Source organism: Eubalaena glacialis, chromosome 17 (assembly GCF_028564815.1).
Source record: "Eubalaena glacialis isolate mEubGla1 chromosome 17, mEubGla1.1.hap2.+ XY, whole genome shotgun sequence".
NCBI lineage: Eukaryota > Metazoa > Chordata > Mammalia > Artiodactyla > Balaenidae > Eubalaena > Eubalaena glacialis.
Window position 1 is genome coordinate 3,628,551 of NC_083732.1, and position 18,297 is coordinate 3,646,847.

Consider the following 18,297-nt stretch of genomic DNA (forward strand, 5'->3'; position numbering starts at 1 on the left):
GCTGAGAGGTGTGCAAAGGTGTCCCTGTGCAGGAGGGATGCCGCCTGGCGTTTACCCCACCCCCCCTTCTGGCTCTGGTGCCTTGGGATGGCACAGGAGGTGGGGACCATGGCCTGAGCAGTGTCTGGGGCTGAGGGTGTATGGGCGGCAGGTGGTGACGGGTCCCAGAGCAGCTTCCTCCTACTAACGTCAACCAGGGTGAATGAAATATAAATCCAACCTGGACTGGACCTCCTCATCACAGCCAGCACCTGGGCAGTACGTGGTATGTGTGTCTACGAAAGACAAGAGAGCAATGGCTTCAAAGTACGGGAGCGAAGGAACAGAAAACTTAGTCAAATTATAACTCAGGAGTGTAGGTAAAATAAGTCATTTTCAGACACACAAAGGCCAAGAGAGGTAAGTGCCCTCAGACCCTCCCTAAAGAACTAAGGATGTATTCAAGGGTAAAAAGGGTAAAAAGTGAACCCAGAGGGCAGTCATGGGAAACATGTAACACTGATGAATACAAAAGAAGCAAACACAGCTGTAAAACTTGGTATTTAATTTTGTGTTAGAAAGTGTAAATCCAGAGCCATAAACAAATAACCTCATGTTAACAATCAACAAATCAAATACCTCAGTCTTTCTTAGGAAAAAACTATAAGAACATTTTCTTTCAAAATTAATGGTATTTATGCTTAGTCAGAAATGGAACATCGATTTTTCCACATCAAGGGAAGGCAATAAAAGAAGTACTGGGGTTTCCCTGGTGGCGCAGTGGTTAAGAATCCTCCTGCCAGTGCAGGGGACACGGGTTCGATCCCTGGTCCAGGAAGATCCCACATTCCGCGGAGCAACTAAGCCCGTGAGCCACGACTACTGAGCCTGTGCTGTAGAGCCCGCAAGCCACAACTACTGAGCCCGCGTGCCACAACTACTGAAGCCTGCGCACCTAGAGCCCGTGCTCCGCAACAAGAGAAGCCCGCACACCACAACAAAGAGTAGCCCCTGCTCACCACAACTAGAGGAAGCCCGCGCACAGCAACAAAGACCCAACGCAGCCAAAAAAATTAAAAATTTTTAAAAATTAAAAAAAAAATACTGAAAACTTTATCAGCATATGGCAAAGGTGGCTTTAGCAAAAGAAAGAATGAGCTGTTCTATAAATACCCAGATTCTTGGCATTAGGATGACCAGCTCATCCCAGCTGCCTGGTTGGTTTTAGCATTGAAAGTCCTATGTCCCAGAAAACCCATGAGCCCCAGACAAACTGGGAAGGTTGGTCACCCTACCTGGTATCCAAATCCATAGAAATAGATTATATTCCTATATTGCATCATGTAAAAAATTAATCTCCCAAGATCAACTCCAGATGGCTTAAAAGCCTAAATGTGAATATCCAAGAGGAAAACACAAGATAATATCTTTATGATCTTGGTGTTGGGAAGAATTAACTTTTAAAAAGAAAGAGGAAAATCTGTAAAAGGAAGAGATTCATAAATTTGGCTACATTAAAATATTAAAATGTGCTAGCAGGAAAAATAAAAACACATTTCATCCAAGGACTTGTACATGAACATCCATTGCATCATGATTCATCCTGTGAGAGGGGTCATAGCAGCATTAATCTGATTGAGAAAAACTGAAAATATCTGGATAGATGCTTTGTGGTGTAGTTATATAATGTGACACCATCCGGCTTTTAAATGCATGTGCTTTTAAAGGAGAAAAAGGAGAAAAAGCAACTTGTAAAGCAATGCATATTTACAAAGTTTGGAAATATGTGCGTATCTATATATTTTTATTTATTTATTTATACATTTTTAGACAGGGTAGGGTAACTGAATGGTAATGATAAAAAACAAAAAAATAAGTGTGGTGGTTATCTCAGGAGAAGAAAGGGGGAAATAGGTTGGGGGAAAAGTGCGTGGAAAACTTCAACTGTTCCAATATTTGATTTCCTTGATTTTTTTCACAACATGCTTTTGAGATTTATCCATGTTGAGAGTACACAGTGAGTCCATTTTTAAGAAAGGTAAATGGCAATTAGTTTTCTAAGCCCTTGTATTATCTTTCTCAGAATCCTGCTTTCTGGCCTTCAGGTGTTTCATTTTATAAAAGAAGTCATGCAGAGTCTTGATCTCTTGAAAATAAACTTTTTGTTTTCCTTTCTAGAAGACTGAAGAAATTTTTCCTCTTTATAACAACTCTAAACTTTACCAAAAGAGACCTAAGCAGGGGTCTTCTTTTATTGATTAGTTCTTCAAAGTGGTGAGCAACTATTTTGGCTTCTATCAACATTTTCTTATTCTACTTTAACAATAAAAATAAATTCAGGTTCAAAAAGTTGACACAAAATATATTACTGTTTTTCAAGAACACATTGTCGCCTAAGAAATATTCCTACTTTTAAAAAAATGAGACATGGAAAAAATGCCAAAGCTTAAGTACATATTGCATTATTTATTCATAATACAATTTACAGTTCTTTTAAGAATCTTGTGTCAAAGTCATCCTTCCTTTTCCTCTTTGCTTTTTCATACCCACTGTGTAGTACTGTTTTCTCTTACGAAAGAAGTCTATGACGTCAGGCAGTATTAATACTCTTGCAGAGAGAGTACCACCCAGATGCCTCTCAAATTCATTTTTGTTTTTGTTTTAAGAAACCATCATTTACTGAAACTGTTAGCCCTGGCGTCATGAAAGCAACAAGAAAAAGGAGTTCCTGCATGTCTAACGACAGCACTTACAGAAAAATAGAGCTACACACAAACACACAATTACTGAAAATTCATAAAGCAGATGTGCCTGAAAATAGAATAAAAGACTTCTATATGATGGTGTAAAGAATGTTAAGGAAAGGCGTAATAAAAGAATAGAAAAGACAGTACAGAGGCAATAGTAAGATAAAGCAAACTCAACTAATCAATGATAAAAATCCATTTTGATATTAATGGGAAACTAAAAGCATTCCTGCTAAAATCAAGAACAAGGCAAGGGGGACTTCCCTGGTGGCGCAGTGGTTAAGAATCCACCTGCCAAGTCAGGGGACACGGGTTCGAGCCCTGGTACAGGAAGATCCCACATGCCGTGGAGCAACTAAGCCCGTGCGCCACAACTACTGAGCCTGCGCTCTAGAGCCCACGTGCCACAACTACTGAAGCCCGCACACCTAGAGCCCATGCTCCGCAACAAGAGAAGCCACCGCAGTGAGAAGCCTGCGCACTGCAACGAAGAGTAGCCCCCGCTCGCTGCAACTAGAGAAAGCCCGCACACAGCAACGAAGACCCAACGCAGCCAAAAATAAATAAATTAATTAATTGTTTAAAAAAAGAACAAGGCAAGGCTGTCCAGGATCTTCCCTACTATTCAACACTGTGCTTTAGGGATCAGACAAGAAAAAACAACTGGAGGCCTAAGAATTGGGAAAGAAGAGGAAAAGCTCCCTGTTTGCTGATGATATGAGAATTCCCTTGAGAATGCCAGGGGAATTGTTGCTAAGCTGACACAAACACAAAAGAGAGAAATCAAATTAACAAAAAATAATAGCTTTCAGAAGGTAAAGAACTCTTACAATTCAAAAATAAAAAGACAAACCAATTTAAAAATGGGTGAAGGATCTGAATAGATATGTCTCCAAAGAAGATGTACAACTAGCTGATAAATACTCGTAAAGATGCTCAAATGTCATGAGTCATTAGCAAAATGCAAACCAAAGGCACAATGTGATACCACTTCATAAACACCTAAATGGCTAGAATAAGAAAGACAGACAACAGTAAGTGTTGTCAAGGGTGTGGAGGAATTGGATCCCTTCAACATGGCTGGTGGGCATCTGAAATGGTGCAGATTCTTTGGAGAGCAGTTTGGGCCTTCCTCAAAATGTTAAAAATAGAGTTACGACATGACAGCATTTCCACTCCTGGGTATCTACGCAGGAGAAATAAAAACAGACAGCCACAGGAAAACTTGTACGTGACTGTTCATAGTGGAATTATTTACAAATAGCCCTGACGTGCAAACAACCTAACTGTTCATCAGCCGATGAATGGATAACAAATTGTGATATATCCAGGCAATGGAATATTATTCAGGCACAAAAAGGAATAACGTGGTGAAACATGCTACAACATGAATGAACCTTAAACCAGTAGGCCAAGTGAAAGAAGCCAGCCACCAAGGACCACATATGGTGTGATCCAGAATAGACATGTCTTAGAGAACAAACTAATGGTTACCACTGGGGAGAGGAAAGGGGGAGTGGCCATAGAGGGGTGGCGGAGAAAAGGGTTATTATGGGATTATATGAAATCATGTGTGTGAAACTTTTGAAAATTGTAAAGCACTGTAGAATTTAAAGAATCTTTCATTCAATGAAAAAGAAGAGACATATCTCTATAGAGACAGGAAGCAGATTAGTGTATGTTGAGGGCTGGTGTAGGTCAGAGGTAGTGTGTCATGAGCGGTGGCTGCCAACAGGTCTGGGGCTTCTTTTCGGGGTGATGAAAATGTTGCGAAATTAGATAGTAGTGAGGGTCATACACCCTTGTGATTATGCTAAAAACCACTGAGTTGTACACTTTAAAGAGGCAACTTTATGATGTAAAAATGATGGTTCAGTAAAGCTATTAAGAAATTACCTTCAAACGTACAAACAATAAAGTTAGAAGATGAGATGGAAGTGAAAATTCCATTTACTATAACAACAGAAATACCTGGAATAAATTTACAAATGAAGGTACAAAACGTGTATAAGGAAACAAACTCTCTTGAAAGATACAATAGAGATTTTGTACACTTTCCTGGCTTTCTTTCATACTTTCATATGTGTGCCTGTAAATACATAAAATCTCCATTTTCACTGGGAAACAAAGTCTGGAGAATGTATACCTTTTTTTCAAGGTTCAGGAAACAAAATGAAAACTGAAAACATTCCTGAAAATCTGACCTTTTTACTACTTTCTAATGGACATGTTTTATGAAAAGAATTATTATTCTAAATGTAAACTCTCTCAATGAGTGTAGACCATAGTATTATACATAGAATTAATTTTGCTAATACTTTATTGTCATACTTTTGGTTTTCTTAAGAAAACAAAGAAGTGTCACTTTTATCAAGAAAAGAAATTAATTCTACTTGGTAACCTGGAGTTCTCTGAAATATTTGTAAAAAATCTTTCCTTGATATAGAATGATCTCAACTAACACGTGTTTGTCTTATTTCTTGCAGTCTCACTGTTAGAAACCAAGAAGAACAGAGACTCAGGAGTGCTTCCTATGAACTCAGAACAGAGGACCTTCCCACCTGTGAAGAAAGGTAAAATCTCACAGTGTTTAGCTCACTAAATCGACAGAAATGCCAACCTTATTATTTTTTCCTTACAGTTTTATTGAGATACAATTGACATCCAGCACCGTGTAAGCCTAAGGAGAACAGCATAATGATCTGACTTGTATACGTCATGAAATGATGATCAAAATAAGTTTAGTGAACCTCCATCCTCTCATAGATTCTCAACCAGATTTTCTTTTCATTTTTGTTTCAATAGAACACACAATTTCTCTAACTACAATTTAATAATATCAAATCATAATGTTGCATCACATTTTCACTCTGCAGAATTCTTTTTTTTTTTTTTTTTAAGTTATTTATTTATTTATTTATTTTGTGGCCACACCGTGAGGCATGTGAGATCTTAGTTCCTCAACCAGAGGTTGAACCCGGGCCCCCTGCATTGGGAGCTCGGAGTCTTAACCACTGGACTGCCAGGGAAGTCCCTGCAGAATTCCTTGTAATTCATTGTGTGACAGGGAGAAAAATCAGTTCCATTGTTAATCTAATGCCTGTTAATCACAAATAGAAATTGATGCTTCTTGGCAAAACATATGACATCATTTTATTTTTATGTGATTTACTTTTTTAAATAAAAGAACATAATGAAAGACACAAGTTAGGGTTTCAGGAAAATTTTAAAGGTCCATTTTTTTTCTTAGCTATAAATTTATACTTTAGTAAATGTATTATTTTTTAAGTATTTTGAAAAAAAAGTTGGAAAAACAAATTACTTTCCATAATGCCAAATTTTAAAATTGTCTTTTTTCCTTCCTGTATTATCTATGGATTTACTTCCACTTACCTATTCTTATTCATTTTCTTTGTGTTATGCCAATATAACTGCAGGCAATAGACAAATATCCTAAAAGCATTGTTCAAATAGGTCTTGTCTTAAATTATTTATTTTTGAGGGGGGAAAAAGAAACAAGTAACCTAAAAGTTTACTTAAAATATTTTTCTTCATTCTTTATTTTATTTATTTTTACCCAGATATTTCAAAGTCTAGGATGCATATTAAAATCTTCCACAATTCATGAGTCTGTTAAAAACAGCTTTTATCTTTTTCTTTTTTTAATTAATTAATTTATTTATGGCTGCGTTGGGTCTTCGTTACTGTGTGCAGGCTTTCTCTAGTTGCAGCGAGCGGGGGCTACGCGTCATTGCGGTGCGCAGGCTTCTCATTGCGGTGGCTTCTCTTGTTGAGGAGCATGGGCTTCAGTAGTTGTGGCACATGGGCTTCAGTAGTTGTGGCTCGTGGGCTCTAGAGCGCAGGCTCAGTAGTTGTGGCGCACGGGCTTAGTTGCTCCGCGGCATGTGGGATCTTCCCGGACCAGGGCTCGAACCCATGTCCCCTACATTGGCAGGCGGATTCTTAACCACTGCACCACCAGGGAAGTCCCGCTTTTATCTTATGTATTTCAGTATACTGTGTTCTGCACCAAGGCTTGAGGCTTTGAGTCCTGTCTGGAACCAGGAAGCCCCCATCTGGTCCTGGCTCTGTCCATCCTGCCTGTATGACCTTGGGCACTTAGCAGCCACATTCTGCCTCAGTTTCCCTGTGTGTAAAATGGGGATAATAACAGTGTATTGTGACTCAGCCAAAGAAGGGTTGTCGTGAGCATTGAGTAACCAGTAAAGCACTGAGAACAGAGCCAGGCAAGAGGGAAGGATTCCATGTATATCGGCCATTATTTGTTCTCAGTCATAGCCAATAATATAAAATGACTCTTTATCCAATTTGATGCCTTTTGCTTCCATTTCTATTTAGATATTAATTTTATTCATCTGCATTTCCCTCACATGTCTTTGCCTGTCTATTTGTTTATAATTTTTGGTAGTATTTTGTATGCTTCCCGAAAATAGCATTATGTTGGATTTTCGCCCAGTTTGAGTCTCTGTCACTCAATTGGGAATTAAAATCCAATTACATTGGGTCAGTTGTCTTGATGATTACAGATATGTTTAATCTTCTAGAATGTTTGTTGATTGTGTACTTACAATACCCCCTAATTATTTCCTTTTTTTTTTTTTTTTTTTTTTTTTTTACTGTATGAACTGTGCTTTCTTTGCTCCTGGGTTCTTTGGTACTATGGAAAAGATACGTTTTCTCCCTCCCTCTCTCTCTCTCTCTCTCTCTCTCTCTTTTTTTAAAGGGTACTACTGATTACCCTTAAGTTTTTCAGTCATTCTTTTACATGTATTTCTTAAATTAAAAGGAGTAAGAAGGTATATTTTGAATCCCCATATTTAAGGAACATAACAGCATTCTTTTTTTTTTTTAATTTAGCATTCTTTACTAAGCCTTGCCAATTTAGTTAACCTATCTAAAAAGAATCCAGTATTTTTATGTAGATTGCTTTAAGTTACTATTTTTAAATTATCTTTTAAGCATCTTTTAAAATATTTCTTTCAGGGAGTTCCCTGGTGGGCTAGTGGTTAGGATTCTGGGCTTTCACTGCTGTGGCCCGGGTTCAATCCCTGGTGGGGTAACTGAGATCCCACAAGCCGCATAGCCAAAAAACATGTATATGTATATTTCTTTCAAAACTAATTTTACTGGTTATGATAGAGATTTATGTTTTCATACAGAATATTCTTTTCATGATGAAAAGCTTAAACACCTGTTATAAAAAACAGAAATCAGACAATACAAAAGTTTTACAATAAAAGCTCAATTGTCCTCTTACTCCAGACCTTGTCCCAATCTCCAAATATAAATCATCAACAGTTTTTTTACGTATCCTCAAAGGAACTGTCTGTGCATTTCCACACAGTTGTACTTACATAGGATTCATCTATACACACTGAATCTAACTTTGAAACTAAACTTGAAATGATTGTTTATCTGTCTGTGTCCCACTGCTGGCTCAGCTGACTACTCGCTTTCTATGACCCATTTTGTCTGGTCTTCAGCTTTTTTATTTTTTTTGGCCATGCGGCGCGGCTTATGGGATCTCAGTTCCCCACCCAGGGATTGAACCCGGGCCATGGCAATGAGAGCCCGGAATCCTAACCACTGGAGCACCAGGGAACTCTCTGGTCTTCAGCTTTTCACTGATGTTTCTCTGCTGGGTCACTTATAATCCATCTTAAAGATAGGAAAAGGACATAGAATTTACATTATAAACTTTGCATGTGGGAGAGAGCTTTTTCTATCATCATCATATAATTAGGAGAAGTTCACTACATGTCAAATTCTTGGCGATCCACTGTTTACCCCCCAAAACTAAATGGAGAGCCTTTGGCAGTGTGGCAGATTAGATCATCCGAGGGCCTTCCCAAGACAGAAGAACAGATTTTGCATAAGTCTAAAAGTTTTTGCAACACTGGGCTCACAGAAAGTAAGGAAAAGGACAAAGCACCTGAAAAGCAAAACCAAATAAAAAGTAAGCAAAGCCCTGAGCAGTGACTGCTAAGCACAGGACAGAAGGGTTTCCTCTCAGAGCCAATGCAGAGGTGGTAGGGCAAGGAGCTTAAAGCCAGGATTCCAGGATTCAGCCCTGGTCCACAAAAGCAGCAGAAGTGGCCCCCAGTCAGTAGGAAGCACACACACATCCTCTCTGGAGGAAAGGGAATGCCATCAAGTGTGACTCTCAGTTTCCCAAAGATTAAGACCAACCAAAAATTACAAAACTAGGGCTTCCCTGGTGGCACAGTGGTTGAGAATCTGCCTGCCAATGCAGGGGACACGGGTTCGAGCCCTGGTCTGGGAAGATCCCACATGCCGCGGAGCAACTAGGCCCGTGAGCCACAACTACTGAGCCTGCGCGTCTGGAGCCCGTGCTCCGCAACAAGAGAGGCCGCGACAGTGAGAGGCCTGCGCACCGCGATGAAGAGTGGCCCCCGCTTGCCACAACTAGAGAAAGCCCTTGCACAGAAATGAAGACCCAACACAGCCATAAATAAATAAAGCAAAAAATAAAATAAAATAAAAAATAAATAAACAAAAATTACAAAACTAGAAGGACACAACCTACCACAAATGAGAGTCAGTAGAAACAACACTTGGATTTAGAGGCCAAAAGACGTCAGATGTTAGAATTATCTGCAATCAAATATAAAATAATGGTCTCTGAAATGTTTAAACCAATTAAAGATGGAATCACAAAAATGAGTAGGCTGAATTCAACTATCAGAATTGTCCAGGAAGGGAAATTCCCTGGCGGTCCAGTGGTTAGGACTCTGCGCTTCCATTGCAGGGGGCATGGGTTCAATCCCTGGTCAAGGAACTAAGATCACACAAGCCTCGAGGCACGGCCAATAAATAAATAAATAATAAAATAAAAATAAAAGCAGCGTCTTTAAAAAAGAAAAACGAAAGAATATATTCTTCAGGGATACATCCATACATAAAAACTATGAAAAAAAAGGGTAAGGGAAAAGAAATTAATAAGGATCATTGTTGAACAGATTGTTTTCTGACCTCAATATAATGAAAATGTAAGTAAAAATAAACTAAAACAGGGTAAGCCCCAAAATCAAGAATAGCAGTTCCATCGGGGATGGAGGGGGGCGTCCAGAGGGCAGCGTGCGGACCTAGCACCCAGGTGAGTGCAGTGCTGCCGATGGCCTAGGTCTCCAGGTAAAAGGTGAATCCGTAAGTGCTCATTTCGTCATCGCTGTTCATCACTTGCAGTTACTGGACATAACTTATCTTCTTTTCTTTTTCTCTTTAACATTCTCTTTTGAATCTTTTCGAACCCTGGGCAGACACTGCCCCATGACTGTTCTGGAAGCCAGGTGGTCAGGTCTGACTTGGGTCTATCACAGCCGCCTGGGGAGTTTGTGGTCAGATGGTTGTAAGAATTTTTTGTTTTACTTTTATAATTTAAAACCTTTGCCAGGATGTGCCTAGGTGTACAGGCTTGTTCTTAGCAGTTATTCCAGCAGTTTGGTTTGCAGGCCCTTTGGCAGCAGTGATGCCGTCCAGCTAGACAGTTGGAAAGTGCCACACGTGTTTCTGCCGAAGGCGCAAGGAAACGAGAGCAGCTCTTTCTCTGCCTAAAAGGGCCTAAGGGCACATTGTCATTCTCAGAGCGAAAAGGACACGTTGCTCGGGATGAAATTCACATCAGCCACCAATAGCTCTGCTCCCTTCGCCCCTTTGTCCCGCCCCCGCGCAGCCCGGCTCCCACCCTGGAGGAGGCCAGCGCCTGGGCCCGGTCCTTCGACAAGCTCCTGCTCACGCCCGCGGGACGGAACGCTTTCCGGGAGTTTCTCCGAACGGAGTTCAGCGAGGAGAACATGCTCTTCTGGATGGCGTGTGAGGAACTGAAAAAAGAAGCTAATAGAGCCATGATTGAAGAGAAAGCAAGAATAATATATGAAGACTACGTTTCTATTCTTTCTCCGAAAGAGGTACGTACCCACCAGAAACGTCCCCCAGGAGGCTGTGGGTGAAAGGAACCCCTTCAGTGTCTGGCCACCCGGCCTGGTCAGGACTGCTCCACCATTCGTAGTGTGCAAACGCCTTGGGGGGTGGTCCCACCAATGGGTGCCAAGTGCCCCCCGAAATCAGTCAAAGATTGTGTGCATTTTCCTGGGAAAAGTATCTATAACTTTCATCCGATTCTCTAGAAGGAGGCGTCTATGCATTTTGCTGTAAACACTGTTTTTAAATGACACCCTATAAGCATTCCTTTAAATAAAATTATCCTTTTAATCTGAGCAAAACCTCGTTTACAGGTGCCCTGATTTCAGATGGAAAGAGCATCACTAATATGATGCTGATGTGGCAGAGGTTCGCCCCAGAGTGTCCCTCTGTTACATCAGAGAGATGACCAGATGAGTGAAATCATCAAGTTTCCATCTCTCAGTTTGCATTCTTCCAAATCTAAAATCTAGGAGGTCAGGTTGGCCTCAAACCCAAGTGCCTTGTAGCTCCGATGGTAGATTCCCACATGTGCCGCTCAGAATGTAAAGCTCATAAAACAGGGCCTCTCCTGTCAGGGAGCTCACAGACAAGGGGGCAGCAGACATGGGGCCCTGGGTGCGACGTCTCGTGGTCGTGACGGGCTGGGGGACGAGCCATCCCTGGGGGGCGGGGGGGATGAGGAAGAGGTACCTGGAGAGGCCATGGATGGGCCAAGGATAATGAGGAGGAAATTACCAGAAACGCAGCGGGATGAAGGCATCCCAGGGGACAGGACTAGATGGGCCAAGGATAAGAGCATGGGGTCACAGGAACAGTGAAAGCGTCGGAAGGTTGGTGGCTGAAGGGTAGAGCGCTTACCAAACAATTGGGGCCGGTGGCCAACAGCGGGAGGAACGTTTAGGAAGAGGATGGTCCGAGAGCGTGGAGAGGTTTGCGGACCAGGCTGAGGCTTTCTGAGGTTTATCCCGGGAAGAGCTTGGATTTTAGCCTGGTAATATCATCAAACTTGGATTTTTGAAGACCACATGATAGATTAGGAAAAGAAGACCAGAGGCAGAGGCCAGTTAGAGGACGAATTCCAACCCAGACATGACGATGGTCCAACCAGGCCAGCTGAAGAGAAGCCAGAGAGGATGGCTTTGATCTGAGTCTGGAATGACTGCACGTCTGGTTTAGGCAGACAGGGTGGGGACCATGCTTGGGAGAAAGACAGTGGGACTCAATTTCGCTCCCTTAAGTTTGCAGTAAGTTGGAGATATTCCATTGACAGATGTACGGATACGAAGTTCAGAAAGTTCTTTCCATTTGGGGTTAACAAAAAGCAAGAGAATTTTTGTCCTTTAATGTATGGCTTCCACATATTTTTATTTTGTCATGACTTTCCTTTTTATTTTTTAAGGCAAGGTTTTTCATCACTGTCTTTCAAAGCATTATACAACCAAAAAACTTGGCAAATTTGTAAAGCAAAGATGATATAAAAAGACGACCCTTTCCTCCCAAATATAAGCATCTATTACTTGAAATGTAAAAGCTTGAAAAGTTTAAGAGCGTAGACCTTGGGGTCAGATGCACTGGGGTTTGAGCCCCAGTTCTCTCATTTAATAGCTGCATGACCTCGGGTGTGTTTCCGAGCCTCTCTGTACCTCGGTTCCCTCCTGTGTAGGAAGGGGAGGTCCCCACTTGCCCGAACATTTGGGAAGAGTGACAGGGGGCCGATGTGAAGTCCTGCCCACGCCCGGCAGAGCAGGCTCACCCCGGGTGACCACCCTCAGCAACCCTGTGTCCATTTCCCGTCCTGAGCAGACCCTGTCCCCACCAGCACCTGAGGGACGGTCTTCAGATGGAGGTTGTAGAGAATGAAACAGTTCCATTTGCGCCTTAACTGTTTGTGAACTAGAATGTATTTTTTTAATTTATTTATTTTTGGCTGCGTTGGGTCTTTGTTGCTGCGCGCGGGCTTTCTCTAGTTGCCGCGAGCAGAGGCTACTCTTCATTGTGGTGCGCGTGCTTCTCATTGCGGTGGCTTCTCGTTGCGGAGCATGGGCTCTAGGTGCGCGGGCTTCAGTAGTTGTGGCTCGCGGGCTCAGTAGTTGTGGCTTGTGGGCTCAGTAGTTGTGGCTCTTGGGCTCTAGAGTGCAGGCTCAGTAGTTGTGGCGCGCGGGCTTCAGTAGTTGTGGTGCACGGGCTTCAGTAGTTGTGGCTCGTGGGCTCTAGAGCGCAGGCTCAGTAGTTGCGGCGCACGGGTTTAGTTGCTCCGCGGCATGTGGGATCTTCCCGGACCAGGGCTTGAACCCGTGTCCCCCGCGTTGGCAGGCGGATTCTTAACCACTGCGCCACCAGGGAAGTCCCCTAGAATATTTTTTGATGTTTTCTGCAGTAACACTTAGTCTAATTTTCTTTCTTTTTTTTTTAAAGACTTTTTTTTGATGTGGACCATTTTTAAAGTCTTTATTGAATTTATTACAATATTGCTTCTCTTTTATGTTTTGGTTTTTTGGCCGCGAGGCATGTGGGATCTTAGTTCCCCGACCAGGGATCGAACCCGCACCCCTTGCTTTGGAAGGCGGTGTCTTAACCACTGGACCGCCAGGGAAGTCCCACGCTTAGTCTAATTTTCTAACAAGAGCAAGCAGGAGGCTCTCTCCTCTCAGCCCACAGTGAGTGTCGAGTCCCCCCTCTGGCAGGAGCTGAGCTCCTAAGACCTGGGCCCTCACACTCCAGAACCTTCTAGGAGGGCATGGCCTGGTGGTGAGGGCAGCCGTGGGGATCAGCTCAGGGTGGCTGGGAGGCCAGGACCGGGGAGCGACGTGGAAGCCAAGACCTGACAGAGAGGTACACGTAGCCAGGCCATTCTAGACAGTTCCCCTAGACAGCCTCCTAGAACAAAGACAAGCTAGTTCTCGCTCCTTCCTCCTTTAAATTCCAGGCGAACGCCAAGTTCCTTGAATTCTTGAGTGGAACAGTGAGGCGGAGCTGGGGAGCCAGTGGGAGCAGGTGATAAAGGGCCTCCTAAGTTTAAACTTGGAACTTGCCAGCTTTGCGCTTGATCCTGAGCCCACCGACACCAGCACGAGGTCTGGAGCCGAGTCGTGGGTCCGGGGGTGGTGCGGAGACGCCCTGGACTGCCGGCCCGCCCGAGGCCAGTCAGCAGGCTGGTGAACAAATCCCGTCGAGGGGGTGGCTGACCTCCACGAGGGTCACGGCAGAGGGGAGGGGGGCGGTGGCCGGATTCGAGCCGCGTTAAAGAGGCGGCGTCAGCAGGGCTTTGTGCCGATTACAGAGCCAGAGGGGGGATGAGGGTGAGCAGGACCCTGACTTGCGGGGAATAAGGGGTCCCAGCCCTTCCCGAGCATCCCGGAGATGCTGCGCCCGTCCCGAGGTTAGGTTTGAGTAATGTGGGCAGGCAGAGGGGCTTCCCAGGAGGAGGTGGAGAGATGCCTCTGGAAAGACAGATCACTGAAGCCCGTGCTCAGTGACTTGGATAAGCACACTTTCGATTTTATATTAAACAACAGCACATGCGTCGCGTATCTCTCCTGCCCCCCTGGTGCAGAGACGGTGCAGCCGAGGCTCCTCACGCGGCAGAGAAGCCGTGGGAGTCCTTCTTGGTGGTGGTGTCCTGTCCTCGTCTGTCTGGCTCCCGCGGGCCGCTCTGGTCCGGGATGCGCTTCGTCCAGGACGCGCTGACGTCGGAGTGCGAGAAGCCAGCAGCTCCTGGGACGTCGTGGACTCCCCACGCTTTGAATTCATTCTCATTAAGCCCTGACCAGCTACCACCCTCGTCACCCCTGCTTTATGGAGCAGGTTTTTCGGGGTTTTTTGCTGCACCACGCGGCATGCGGGATCTTAGTTCCCCGACCAAGGCTCGAACCCACGGCCCCTGCACTGGGAGCTCGGAGTCTTAACCACTGGACGGCCGGGGAGGTCCCTATGGAGCAGTTCTTCAGGGCACAGTTCACTCTGCCTGAGGTCCCGCAGCTAAACAGCGACAGAGCCGGGAGTTAAGCCCAAGCCCGTGCTATCGACCCTTCCACGGTGCTTCAGGTCACTTCTGCCTGACCCCAGCCTGGATCTCCAGGTTTTAGCCCTAGTGTTCTTAGGCAGTTAGCCAGGGGTAAGTCAACGTGCGCTACCTTTCTTCCTTGCGGCCATAGTCCCCTCATTTTAAAGAAGTAGAGCAGCATGTGGTTTTCTAAAGCAGTGCGATCCCCACCGGCATCACCGAGAGAACTCATGAGAAATACAAACTGTCAGCCGCCCCCAGATCCACTGGGTCAGAAGTTCTGGGGGGGCCCCCCCCGCACTCTTTTTTAACGAGCCTTCCAAGGGCTTCTGATGCCTCTGAAGTTTGGGACCACTGTTCATTGTGTTCAGTTCCTCTTTCAACAGCTTAGGTTTGGGGATGACCTTGTTGGGTCTGGGATTTTTAAAACACCAAACAGGGTATGGGAGTTGGGGTGTATGTCCAAAGAGGCCCTTGTCTGACACAGCCCCATGTGTCCCCGCCGGCAGGTCAGCCTGGACTCCCGCGTGAGGGAGACCATCAACAGAAGCATGGCCGAGCCATCCCCGCACATCTTCGACGACGCCCAGCTGCAGATCTACACCTTGATGCACAGGGACTCGTACCCCCGGTTCATGAACTCTGCTCTCTACAAAGACCTGCTTCGCTCCTTATCTGAGAAAGCAGTGGAAGCCTAGGATGTTCAAAATATTTATTATTAATAAAACAAAGAACTCGTGGACTCCGTGTAGGACAGGGGATTTAGAGGCAGTAGTGCCTTCTGCTGGCTCATGCTCGGGTTATTTTTATATTCTGCAGAAGGCTGTATATTCACCAAGTACATTGCGGCCACCTTCTGTGATACTTTTGGCAAAAATGGGGTACGGCTGTGTAGAAAGGTAGTATATTTACACTTACAATGACAGTAGCACGTTCTCAGTGACAAAGGATACACAAGAAGACACCACACTGCCTGCAGCGTGTACCTCCATGGGAACAGGACCCAAATTCCCATTTTATAAAAATGTGACCGCTACCTGTAAAACTGGTATTCTACTTTATCTTAGGATACATGTACGTAGATGCGTATTATGTGCGTGTGTATCTTACGTGGTTAATGTAAAGCCCTGGGCTCTGAAGTGGATCAGCCTCAAATGTTTGATAAGAGACGTACTGCTTAGAAAATGCTTTTGTTGAAAAGTTACCTTTATTACCAGAATCTGCCAACCCGAAGAATGAATTTTCACGTAGGTGGTGTTCATCACAAAACGTTCAAATAAGCATATCTCCATTTTTACTATTGAAAGAAATATGGGCATTTTCACTCTAAAAATATAAAGCACAAGAGTTTTATCTCAATCTTTTTTTCACATGTCACTATTTGGGAAATATAAGATTAAGTAAGTGGGTACACACGCAAGATTCTCTTCTAGCTCCCAGACTAGGATTTTCTTTTTAGATCCCACTATTTTTATCACAGGTGAATAGGATAACTTCATGGCTCACAGGTAAAAATATGGGTTTGTAGGCCTAAACCGTCCTGAATAAACCCATCACTAGGATGAATGGGAAAGAAAGGCATCCAGAATCCGGAATAGTTTGAGTAGTGGGTTGGAACGTGATTTACACGAGGCCCTAATGGGACGGCCCTCCTCTTGGCCACCTCCCTCCCTGGCCCTTCAGCCTGATGATTCCTTCCTTATGCTCTTCAACCCTAAGCCCTCATCCTCATTCTCAGCAAAACACCTCACCTCCCCCTTTACTGTGAAAGTCGTGCCGCTAACCCTGCACCTTCTCACGTGACCTATAAATCCGCGTGGATCGAGGTCAATGCCCACCTTCCCAGCCCAGCCCCAGAGAAGGTGCTCTTTCCTCCTTTTCAAGGCGTCAACGCCTCGTGTGCTTCTATTTTTTTTTAATTTTATTGAAGTAGTTGATTTACAATGATGTTGGGTTAATTTCTGCTGTACAGCAAAGTGATTCAGTTATACATATATAGATTCTTTTTCCTATTCTTTTCCATTATGGTTTATCCCAGGATACTGAATAGAGTTCCCTGTGCCGTGCACCAAGACCTTGCTGTTTATCCATCCTCTGTATCAGAGTTTGCATCTTAATTCTGACTCCATGTTCTAGGGCCCCATTTTTTTCCTTAGACAAAGAGGACGTCACTGGGATCAAGGCATCAACGCTGCCCTCCAGCTGTTTACATCCAAGTAAGGATGACAGACGTGTGGGGCAGTGGTGATAGCAGTGGGGAGTACCCATCCAGAGATGAGCTGAGCTCTGGAAGCCCTGGAGGCTACGGGAAGCTTTGGGGGCGGAGGTGACACCAGAACTACAACCTACAGGACAAGAAGAGTGTGTGGGGGGGGCGGAGGTGTAGGGAAGGCATTGGTACTTGGAGCAAGCCCCAAATGGTCCAGTTCCGGCCTGTCAAGCAGGAGGTAAGTGGAGATGTAAAAGGTGGAGGAGGAGCTGGAGCCGGGGGCCTAGGCTTTAGGCTGGAGTATTGTCAGGGGAATTTGTCAACACAGGGACTGGCTGGAGGGTTACAGCCTGAGCAGGGCTGAGCGCACATCCCTGCCAGGTGGACAGAGAAGCCAGCGCTCCCGAAGGACAGTTAGAGGAGCTCCTCGTCCCCATACCGGTGCAGGGAGAGCCGGGGGGTGCCTCTGGGGACACAACAGCCCCCGGAGTGGGTGCTGCCTAGACTCGGCTCTTAGATTCCATCCCCCTTGACTTCTTTCCACACTGGAAGCTTCTTTGGACTCCCCTTCAATGCAACTCCAAGGTTTAAAAAAATTTTATGTAAAATTTGACAGGTTGATCTTGTTGGGATGGATGGCTCTCCATTTGGAAAAAATGTATATATAAACAAATATAAATTCCAAATGGTTTAACGGTCTAAAAGAACATTATAAGAATACTGGAAGAAAATGTAGGCAATATTTTTGTAACTTCAGATGGAAAGCATCTAAGCAAAACGTAAAATCTAGAAATCATAAAAGAAACACTAAGATTGGATTATGTAAAAATTTAAATTCTGTACAACATAAAAACATAAAAGAATGAAAACACAAATATTATGCTATAAAACACACTCAAGATTACTATGCAGAATGTATTAGGTGTCTACAAATTAGACAACTCTATAGACAGAAAAGGAAAAACACAATATAAACCATTAATGGAAAAAATCAACTGGCTAGAAAACAAGAAAATATGAACACAACATACACAAAATGATAATCATGTGAACTCAGAACAACGAGATGACAGTGGTTACCGTTTCCCCCTAGGTTTGCGAAAGTCACAAGGATAGCTCATATCCAGCATTAGCAAGGTGTCAGGAAATGGGCATTCCTACACTGTTGGCAGGTGGGTGAACTAGTCTGACTTTTTGGAAAGCAATCTGGCAATATCATTCTGCATGCACACGTCCACTAGCTGAATCCACCCGACAAAACATCAAAATCTACCCACAGGGGAATAGGTTTTCAGGGGAATGGTATATACCCCTAGACTGCTTGCCCTACGGTGAAGGTGGCTGGCATACATCTCCATGCACTGGCAGGGAGTGTTCTAAGCTAAAACAGCAAA

General features: G+C 44.0%; 1 protein-coding gene across 3 annotated transcripts in view; it reads left to right on the forward strand.

The window, feature by feature from the left end:
* RGS20 (regulator of G protein signaling 20) overlaps positions 1-15,523 on the forward strand; it is a 76,255-nt gene extending 60,732 nt beyond the window's left edge. For all 3 annotated transcript variants that reach the window (XM_061171665.1, XM_061171666.1, XM_061171667.1), the window contains 3 exons: positions 5,213-5,299; positions 10,441-10,675; positions 15,204-15,523. In XM_061171665.1, coding sequence (XP_061027648.1) covers positions 5,213-5,299; positions 10,441-10,675; positions 15,204-15,392 — 511 coding nt within the window. In that variant the 3' untranslated portion in view covers positions 15,393-15,523. The remainder of the gene's footprint in view (positions 1-5,212; positions 5,300-10,440; positions 10,676-15,203) is intronic.
* The last annotated feature ends 2,774 nt before the right edge of the window (positions 15,524-18,297 follow it).